This window comes from Apodemus sylvaticus, chromosome 20 (assembly GCF_947179515.1).
Source record: "Apodemus sylvaticus chromosome 20, mApoSyl1.1, whole genome shotgun sequence".
Lineage (NCBI taxonomy): Eukaryota > Metazoa > Chordata > Mammalia > Rodentia > Muridae > Apodemus > Apodemus sylvaticus.
Genome location: NC_067491.1, coordinates 7,095,521 through 7,105,912, shown reverse-complemented (window position 1 = coordinate 7,105,912; position 10,392 = coordinate 7,095,521). Strand labels below are relative to the sequence as shown.

General features: G+C 45.1%; 1 protein-coding gene across 1 annotated transcript in view; it reads left to right on the top strand.

The window, feature by feature from the left end:
* The first annotated feature begins 2,569 nt into the window (after positions 1–2,569).
* The window catches only part of Lrig3 (leucine rich repeats and immunoglobulin like domains 3), a 48,853-nt gene continuing 41,030 nt past the window's right edge, over positions 2,570–10,392 (top strand). Inside the window, exons 1-3 of the mRNA XM_052165701.1 lie at positions 2,570–3,083; positions 8,526–8,597; positions 8,804–8,878. Coding sequence (XP_052021661.1) covers positions 2,848–3,083; positions 8,526–8,597; positions 8,804–8,878 — 383 coding nt within the window. The 5' untranslated portion in view covers positions 2,570–2,847. The remainder of the gene's footprint in view (positions 3,084–8,525; positions 8,598–8,803; positions 8,879–10,392) is intronic.

Genomic DNA, 10,392 nt, shown 5'->3' with positions numbered 1-10,392 from the left:
TATGGAGGATCCGCTACTAACTGTCAGGGGCCACACGTGAAGAAGAGTGTAGCGGGGAGGACCTGGTGGCCTCCAGAGGAGGCCTAGACCACAGTCAGCAGATATTGCAGAGAGGACAGAGGGTGACAAGGAAGTGTGTTTGGAAAGAATTCCTGATGTACAAATGGACCAGGCTAAGGAGGGGCAGAGTGATCTGGACAGCTATCGAAGGAGCAGAAAGTGAACTAAAAAGGTTATTGCAGAGAAAAACTTCACATGTCCTCTCAGAATTTCAGACTTTACTTCTAAGACAATGGAACCCATGAGGGTGATCGGGCAGCGGGATCCTCAGCCCTGGTTTGAGCTTTCTGAAGCTCTCTTTACATTGTGAGGAGAGAACTGGGGTGACTGACAGAGGAAAGAGGTGCCATCCTGATCCATGGGGCCGGGTTTTGCGAGATATCTGAGGAGATGGAGACAGGTACACACTTTCTGCGTTGGCTTCAACAGAACACGCTAGTCAGTTATGGAGACAGTGCTAAGGATGCAGGTTGACTTTTCAGGGTCTGGGGTTTTTACCTGGAGGGGGCAAAAGCATCCTTCTTTGAGACAGTAAACAGCAGGAAGAAAAGGAGTGAGGTTCTGGGATTCTGGAACAGGATTCTCCACGGCATCGCATTTGAACGTGCGCTCGGGCATGCGTGTGTATGATTTAGGGGAAAGTTCTAAACCGGACATCAGGATATCGATGAGTTGTGAATATAAGCATAGAAGTGTAAATCTAGTTCATGTACCCAGGAAAAGTGAGCCAAGCATCGCTCACTGGTGACAGACTTTGAATGTCTCTGACATCTCAGGAGCAAGTCAAGGCACCCATGCCCTGGAACGACATGGGCACGCGCATGCGCATACCTCTCTTGTTTTCAAAAACTTCAAAGTAGCAAACCTTTTGCTCCTTATGTGGATTAGTCAAGCAAGACGAACCTGAAAAAATCCATGGCCCGACTGTAGTGAATCAGAATAACTATTTCTTGTCTATCGTTTTAAAACGTGGTGGCGGAACTACGGGCAGAGGGAAAGAAGGGGAGGGGATATCTCACCTAAACTAGGGTGTGTCAACTTCAGAGTCTTTTATTTCTCCATGAATGGCTGTCCTTACACGGGTGAACGCTACAGTGCCAGTTAATGGCCATGGGGTTAAAGTCTCAATTCCACCAGCTATCCCATCCTGCATCATCTAACTGGTCAAGTAGCCCCAGTCACAGACCTGCTTGGGCAGATACCATGTAGCAAACAGCCTATAGAATCGGAGCCTTAAAATTAGTTTAAGCTATCCCACAAAATATTAGGTGTCTCTTCAGCGCCTATTTTCCCTGAAGGGTTAGCAGAGCGACTCTGAGGTCTCTTTCAACACCTTGCTGCCCAGGTTACAGGCAGAGTATGTCCAGATGGCCTTCACTGGGCGCCTGACAGTTTGACTCTACCTCTTTCCTCAATATACCCGACAGACGGCAGACAGGCAAACTTATTTAAGTCTGAGACTTTTCAGTCAAGAACTGTCATCATTCAAAAGGCAGGTAGACCAAGGTAAGTGTGTGTATGTGTGTGTAAGATAGAGCACATATGTGTGTGAGAGAGCTTGTGTGTCTGCACATACGCGCATGAAAGAGCTTGTGTGTGTGCACATGCGCATGTGTGTACGTGTGTGAGAGGGGGCGCATGTGTGTATGTGAGCATGTGTGTGCACGCGCGCAAGTTTGTGCACGTGTGCACGTGTGTGTGTGTGTGTACTTGCACACGTGTTTTTTCTATCAAGGTCTTAGCATTATTAGTGAGGTTGCTTTTATTCCTCTTAGCTATTGATTGTAATCTGATTGCCGACTTGGATTTATTAATTTATTATTTCATTTATTAATGTATTTAATTATTTCTTAATTTATTATCTCTCCCCTCCAGCTCCATCCATTATAAACCAAGCTACCATATTCAAAATCATGTCCTTTGTCCATCCATCCATCATCCATCCATCCATATGCACATAGATTTGAGACAGGGTCTCACTGTGTTGTCCTGACTGGCCTGAAACTTATAGGTCTGCCTGCCTCTGTCCTGCTGCCATGCTATACACATACATTGCATACATCCAATTTATGGGCATAAAAGATCCCCACTGGCACTGGCATTAAAACTATTTTTTATCAACGCCACTGTTTCATTTGCCAATAGTAAAATAATCGACCCAGTTCTCTCCCTAGGAATCGAAAGGCCTCGGAACACTACAACTACTTTAACTGTATTCCCTAAAGTTTCCTCTAAGTAACTGCAGCTCAGAGCACCAGTCGGCTCAGTCCTTCGCTGGCTCGCTCTCGCCCTCCCATTCCATCTGGTCTATGGTTCCCAGGACATAGCGGAGACTGCTGGCTGCAGACGCTGGAAAATGTAACTCGGAATTTCCTTCAATCTCAGCTCCACTTTCTCCCGGGCGCCGGCCCGGGGCTGGAGCCTTGTTATTGTCACGTGGCCGCGGGTGCCCGGCGGGCCAATAGGCGCGCGCCCGCCTCCGCGCCCCGCCTCGCCGTTCCGCCGCGCCCGGACTTCGCGACCCGCCACCAGCCGCAGGCGGAAAAGTTTCTCGGCGTGTGATCGCGCTCTTGGACACCGCTCCCGCTGCCTTCACCTTAGCTGCCCGTCCTCTGCTGCTGGCTCACCCGCGTGCACGGGCATGCGAGGCCTTCGGTGCCGGTACTGAGCGGCCAGGAGCACGAGGCGGCAATCGGCGTGTCCAGCCCGGTCTGGTAGTCGGTGCTTTCCGGGGTGCGCGAGGCTGCAGAGCTCCGGGCCGAACCGGAGGCGGAGGCGCGCGCGGCGATGGGTGCTCCCGGGCTCCGAGCGGCTACCACGGCGCTGGGGCTGCTGCTGTGCGCGGGGCTGGGGCGCGCGGGCCCGGCGGGGAGCGGAGGCCACGGGGCACCCGGGCAGCTCTCGGACGACGCTGCTCAGCGCCCGTGCCCAGCCGCCTGCCACTGCCTCGGGGACCTGCTGGACTGCAGCCGGCGGCGGCTGGTTCGCCTTCCCGATCCTCTCCCGGCCTGGGTCACACGGCTGTGAGTATCAGTATCATTCCGGTGGAGTTGGGGTGGAGAGACCGGCCCGCCAGGGGTACGGGAAGAGAAGAGTGAGCCGTCCCGGGACTCAGGGCTCACTAAGCAGCGCCCAGGCCGCTAGCGGAGCCCCGTGGGGGACTCAGTCTCCCTCTGCATCCGCGCAGGTGTGTTCTTGGGTCGCCACTCCCGGGTCAGCAGACCCGATGCCTGCAGCCGCAGGAGCCACTCTAGAAGACACCGTACTTTGCAAGTTTTCTTCTGAGTTTATGTAGGAAACTGGCCCAGTTGTAGTTTCTCAGTGGTTAGGGCCCCTGCCTGTCCCTAGTCACTGCAGGCGAGCCTTTCACTTAGAACCCCTTGCTCAATCTAAGCTGCACAGCCTGTTTTCTCTGCTGTGCTTAATTTCACATTAGCAGACCATCAGCCTCGCTCCTGGGCCACTTTGTTATGCGTCTTGGTCCCTGTGAGAAGTTGGGTGCGAAGACTGATCGGGTAGATAAAGCAAAGGAAGTAGGTTTTAAGAACCGAGCTCTGGGGAAAGTTTAGAGCCGGCGCTGAGTGCTGTTTGGCGGATTTTAGCTGGGAAGCCAGAAAACTCGAAGTCACTGCCAACTGTGTGGAAGAACATGGAAGAAAATATAATTTACTGGGAAATGCGAGCCCTTACAAATGTCAGCTCCCTTTATTCTCTCCCAACCCCTAATTTTGTTAAAATTGGAGGGGGCGTTTAAGCCATAAGTAAAAAAGCAAAAGTTGTACTTTTTTTTTTTAAAGTCCCGTTTAAAAGAAATCAAATCACTTCATACTTAAAGATTCTCAAATTTAGGCCTAGCAGACATTTACAGCTCTTAAACAATCGTGAGTCTTTACAATAGTGGCCAGGCGGCTTAAGAAATCGTGTTTTTGATCCAGTGTCCCAACCTACATTCTTTCATCAGTTATAAACCTGTTGACCATCAAACAACGCGCTCTCTTAAAAGGGAGTTTAATAAGGAAATAGAATTAACGAGAATTGGATTGATATTTAATGGCTGATTATGGAATGTCTGATGTAGCAGCTTTTATTACTCGTGAAAGGGGAGATAAAGACTTGAGCCTGAAGCAGGAAGACTTTCAATTAGTTGTGGCTAATTCCATTCAATTGCCTCTTGCTGGGTGGGGGGTCACGCTGTTGAGTTCCTGAAAGCCACAGAGTAGCCCTACTGAGGACATATGGAATCGAGTATGGGAATGCCTAGAGGGGGGCACCTATGGGTGATAGAGAAAACTAAGATCTTCCTGGTCTCCCTGGAGTGCCTGTAGAAATGCTTACTAAGTCTAATTATCCAGTAGTTTCTCCATGACAGGTGACCCACTGAATGTAGGTGGATTTCAGAAAACTTTGTGGACCTTGATTGGAATCAAAATTGAATCAAAAGGGGCAGGGGGATTCAGATACCTATTTAAAAGTTCTTAAAGGGAGCTGACCTAATTAGGATTTTGTTTTGCAGATAATTTGGTGGCACACTAAAAACAAATTACAGTTTATTTGGTTAGCACAGTCTTTAATTACATTTCCGCCAGTAGTAAATTGTCTCAATACACGTCTGCATTCCGTAAACGTATGTGAAAATACATTCCACTTGTATAAATAAGCGCTGGGTCCCTTGTCAGAAGCCCTGCTGTGATCGCTCCTCCAACAGCCTTTCCATCCTTGTACTTCTGTGACTTCTGACCGGCTTTGGAGGCATCCCCAAACCATGTGGTCTCAGGTTCTTTATTGTCAACGTTTCCTTTGTTTCCTCTCAAACGTCTGTTCCCCACCTCAGAGAAAAGCAAAAGGCAGCAGCCCGCAGGCCCTCTCCCCTGTTATTTTGTGTATTGCCATAGGAGGTGTGAGCGGCTCCTAGTTAAACCTTACATAATTACAAAAGCTCTTAAGTAGATGGCTTCCAAGACCAGGGAGCGAGTCCTGTATTGCTCACCACAGCTCTCCTTCCTTGGGCTTTTAAAATAGCAAATGTTTGTCTTTGGAATAGTTGATGAGAAACTTCGGAAAAATATGCTGTGTGTCTTTTGTTTCCTTTGTTGAATCTACAAGTTAGGAATCTGTGTGTGTGTACGCACGCACACACACACACACACACACACACACACACACACACGTTTTCCCCACTTTATCCAGTTGTCCTTTATTGCCATAGGAGAGCCTTGTGTGGAAAGCTGAGTACTTGGGGCTAAACAGTAATAACACTGTACTCCCTTCTGCTTTTAGAAGGAACCTGCAGTTCTTTAATGAAAGTCGCTGTTAAAAAAGTTACTGCTGGAGCCTCAGTCAAAGAGCTTTGTGCCTCTCCTGAGCTCTGAAGCTGGGGGGCGGGGGGAGTCTTGTTAAAATAACGTTATTTAGCCAAAGGGGGGGAACTGTTTATGATTGCCAACTGGAACCTCGGAACCTCAAGTGTTATTAAATTTTAGCTGGGATTTCAGATGATTTATCTTATCACGCAGAAATGTTGGAGCTCTTAGCAGGCCTGAGGAGAAAGTCCGAAAGGTAGTTTGTACTCCTGTGACTTCCTTGGTGTTGCCTGTTAGGAATCTTCTGGAACAGGGTACTCACTATTGGGGGTGGGGAGGAGGTAGTAGTCCTTATGTTTTCCACAGCTGTTTCTCTATATTTTCCAGACCAAAACTCGAGCATAGCAGGCTGATTTACGAGTCGCTTTGGATCTGTGTTTTAAAACAGCTACAGCCTGCCTTTTTGTTTTTCCGGCTTTCCATATTTCTGCTGACTTAGCAGCTTGGCAGGCCCCTGTGGGATTGATTAAGAAGCTACACTGTATTTGTGTTTTCAGATTTGAATTGGAAGTCGGAATTCCAAATGCTTAGAAAGAAGAAAATGATAGCTAGAACCAAATGTTGTAAAATTAATAATTTTCACATATGCTCACTGATCTGATAAGATGGAGAGTGACTCTACAGTATGGGGGGGGGGTGATTTTTCTAGGCCTATGCCCTGTGGCTTTCTGGGTAAATTAGTTAGCGCCTCCTTTCCTATCTTTTGACCTTATCACAGCAAGTCTTTTTAAAAAGTTTCCTATGGAAGATGTTCTTTCAAGGAACTTTACATAGCCATGAATCTGCCCTCCTTATTGACTGGTTTCTTTGCTGGGTTCAAGGAAATTCTGGATACATTGTATCTCCACATCTCTCTTTAGTGCTCCAGCCATGAAAACAGTATAGGAAAGATGTAGGGAAATGTGGTGTCCTCTAAAAGGAAGGTAACTATTTCTGAAATATATATTACTTTAAAATCTAAATTTAGGTAAATTAAAAGTTTCATGGCTTTAAGCATTTAGCAGTAAAAGTCACTTAAGAAGCATTTTTTTTTCTCCTACATACAATGTGGCTTTAATAGTACACAGGGCTCAGGATGGAAGCATTTGCAATAACTGAAATATGTCTAGCTGCCAGCTCCTGCTGGAGAACATGCAACCAGTGTCCCCAGAAAGTGCACTGGGCTGAAGGTCTGTTCCCAGTTCAGAGATCTTTTGTTTCAGAAATCTCATCCCATTATTGCTGGAAAACTTTGGGCACCCAAATCTCATTTCCTCGCAGTATCTCCCTGTGAAGTAGTCCTTCCAAGGAGCAGAGAAGGTTCTTAGCGTTCTTTTCTTTCTTTTAATTTAAAAGAAAATTAACTGTATTAAATGCAAATACCAGATTGGTCCCCCCTGTGCTTTCCAACGCAGGAAACAATACTGGGTGGGGGCCGGCTCAGCATTCTTGAGCTAAGTAGCTCCAAATGACTGTCTGTGGAGCAAGGCTGAAGTCCCAGGTGGCGGGGCTCTTTCCTTGGTTGTGTTTTAAGCTGGTGGGCAATCTGTGACTGTCTGGGGTGCTAAAGCACACAGGTTTTGTTTGACTGCTAACGTGAGTTGTTGGGCTCATGGCTTTCCTTGATCAACTCCAGATGGACTTGGGCTGGACTGTGAGGGAAAGTGTCTGGCTCCCGCCGGCGTGGTGAGCGTGCACAGCAGTGGTTGTAATTGCAGGATTTTTATAGTTTAAAACTGAGCCAGATCCCCCCCCCCCCCACTCCCTTCATGTTATAACTCCACCAGAACAAATCTACTCATGTCTGTTGCTGTCTGGTAGGTCTTTAGGCAAACAGAGCTTAAATAAAATCTTTGCAAGTTCTTTTTTTAATTTTGTTTTAAGGTGAAATACAGAATCAGGGCTTACTCCCAAAACAAAAAAGCTTGGAGAATGACAGTACCCTTAATTTTGAATTGTCGACTAAGCAAGAAGTAACATGATTCCTCTGACTGTGATTTCTATTTTCCTATTGTTTGTGGGAGTGATTCTGATGGACGTTACATGGCTCATTCTTGTCAGCAACTAACATTAATTATCTAACGCTTTAGTTATTTTTTCAAAAGTCTTCATTTTAAACACTGAAGAATTAACTTAGGATCAGCTTGCCTATTCCAGAGAGAAGCTTCCAGCCACATAGTGCTGGAGCCTGGTTTCTAGTAACTCTTCTGTCATTTCACCTCCATTGTACTAGCTTGGCAGCGGCATGTAGACAGGGAGCATTTGCTGGAATTTGGTCCTTATTTCAGATCTTGGTGCTGAGCAAACTTTCCAGCCCAGAACACTGTATAGACAGGAATTTGTTACTTTTAGTACATTGTTGCCTGTGGGAATTGTTACTAAGTTCCACTGAGCCTTTGGGTAAGAAGCACATTTCTTTTAGTGTCTAAAATATGTTCACAGGATACTTGTAGCATTGGCCGGACATTATGAGATGGTTAGTGTGGTTTAAATAGTGTGCTGTATTACTGGATGTTGAAATTCAAGGAGTTCTTGAAAGAGAGGATTCAGGTATGTACTGTAAGGGGCCTGTGTCTCACACACACATAAACACACACACAGACCACCACCACCAGGAATCTAACCCTTTAGCACATTGACACAAGTAAATACCTGTGGATGTCAACTTCTGTTCTCTTCCACTGCAGTAATGACATTTGTATTTAACTTTGTGGTAATAAAAGTGTTTCTTCGGAGTCCTTGTTTCAGCGGCCTGCCTAATTAGGCCTTTTCATAGTCTATGATGTCACTGTATCAGGTTGGGAGGGGGGAGGAGAGGATAAAGCAAAGTACAGTTCACAAAAGATCTGTTCAGCAAGTGCCAGGAAACATCTCCTAAAATGCTTGCAGGCTTCAAGGGTTTGAATCTGCCAGCCTCTTAAACTAATTCTGTCCACAGAGTTTGTCGTTTTTGACTTTGGCATTTGGTTGCCATTTAATTTGTGGACAGAATGGTCCAATTATTTCTCTGCTTGTCACTGGTGTTGAGAGAAAGAATTCAAAGCCCCCATTCTGCCTAGTGGGTCATTAAGTGATATTAGTGACATTTAAGAAACTATTTGTAATATGACTTTTGTTTTCTTACAGGGACCTGAGTCATAACAGATTATCTTTTATTGAGATGAGTTCCCTGAGCCACCTTCAAAGTCTTCAAGAAGTGTGAGTCCCACCTATCTCTCTTTTGAGGGTTGTATAAAGTATTTCCCCCTGGGACTATTTCATGGGATGAACCTTTGGATGATAAGAACATCCTTCAAACTTTTAACTTGGGTGATGTCTTTAAATATTATTAGGTGTTTCCACGTCTTTGGAGTTCAGATGATCTAACTGTTTTTTTTTTTTTTCTGTTCTTTTGGCATTTACAGGAAGCTGAACAACAATGAATTAGAGACCATTCCAAACTTGGGACCAATCTCTGCAAATATTAGACAGCTGTCCTTGTAAGTGAACCCAGCATTGTTCCCATGTGTAACTTAATAGGGGCAGTGCATGATAGCTAGATCAGTGGTTCTCAACCTGTGGGTCCTGACCCCCTTATGTATGGGAAGTGGTGTCACATATCAGATATCAGATATTTGCATTATGATTCATAACAGTAGCAAATTGCAGTTACGAAGTAACCAATGAAGTGGTTTGATATTGGGGGAGAGGGAGGGGGTCACCACAACATGAGGAGCTCTAAGAAATGATTACAGCATTAGAGGGTTTAGAACCACTGATCTGTGTTGGACTAGCATGCAGTTCTTACAAGCAAACTTTGAATACCCTTCCCAAAGCATAACAAAGAAGGCCTCTCCAGATGAACTTTATTTCCATTTTGAGCATTTATTTATCTGTTTACTTGTATGTTTACTTATGATTGCTGGGGATGGGACCCAGAGAACTTCTTGCTAGGCAATCCATTACATAACAGCTCCCTCAAACATCCTTCCAGCAACAACAACAACAACAACAACAACAACAACAACAAAAAACCTTTACACTTTATGCTTGCTAACTTGACTCCAGGATTGAAAAAAAAAAAAGCTACTTTGAGCTTGGATTATATTCTGTAGACTAGAACTTAAATTCTGTCATTGTGTAGCGTAGTGGGTGGCATAGGAACTGTGCCTTACGGTAATGTTTGTGGAGAAGGATCAGACTTACTGCAGGAAGTCGATGGGAGTTGGTTACATGCCATGGAGACATCTTTATTTTTACCTATGTGTGTATGTGGATTTGTGCAAATGTGAGTGCAAGGGACCTTAGATTCTAAAGGAGGGCACTCGAAGCCCTGGGTTGGTTATCAGCTGCTGGGTGTGGGTGCTGGGAATTGAGGACCTCACACTACTTCTTAAACATGGCTCCTGGTATTGGAATCAGGGTTTGAAACCCCAGCTGAAAGTTTGGACATAGGTAGTTAATTAAATCAATAACTGAAGTCAAAATCTTAGTTTGCAAGCTTTTCAGATAAAATTAAAATTGTGTCGAATTCTCTGTATTTTCAGTGCAGATAACGTTTATATTTGAGGTCTTGTCTTTGCAGCATTTTGTATGTTCCAGGTCTAATTTCTAAAATCAAACCATTTCCCATTTTGATCCTGAGTAATTAAAAATTTTGCTTGTCCTTAAAGTTAAAACATGTTCTTTACATGGTTTGAAAAAAAAAAGTCATTCTTTTTTTTTTTTCCTAGTAAGGGTGTTGGGAGGGTTGGAGTTATATAGTAAAATTCAGGCGAGCTGGTCAATCAATTAAAGTGATCACTCTCCAATTGCTTCCATCTGGTGATTTATAGTGGTTTGTTTTTACTGAAGGCCCAGGTCAGCCAAGTCACCCTGCAGCCGTCCTGTCTGCTTTTTTCTGTTTGAATAAGAACTAAGTGGCATTTGATACTCATGTGGTTTCTCCACAGATCAGAACCAGTGGCAAATGAAAGAGAAGGCACTTGGTATTTGTCAAATAAACACCGAATTA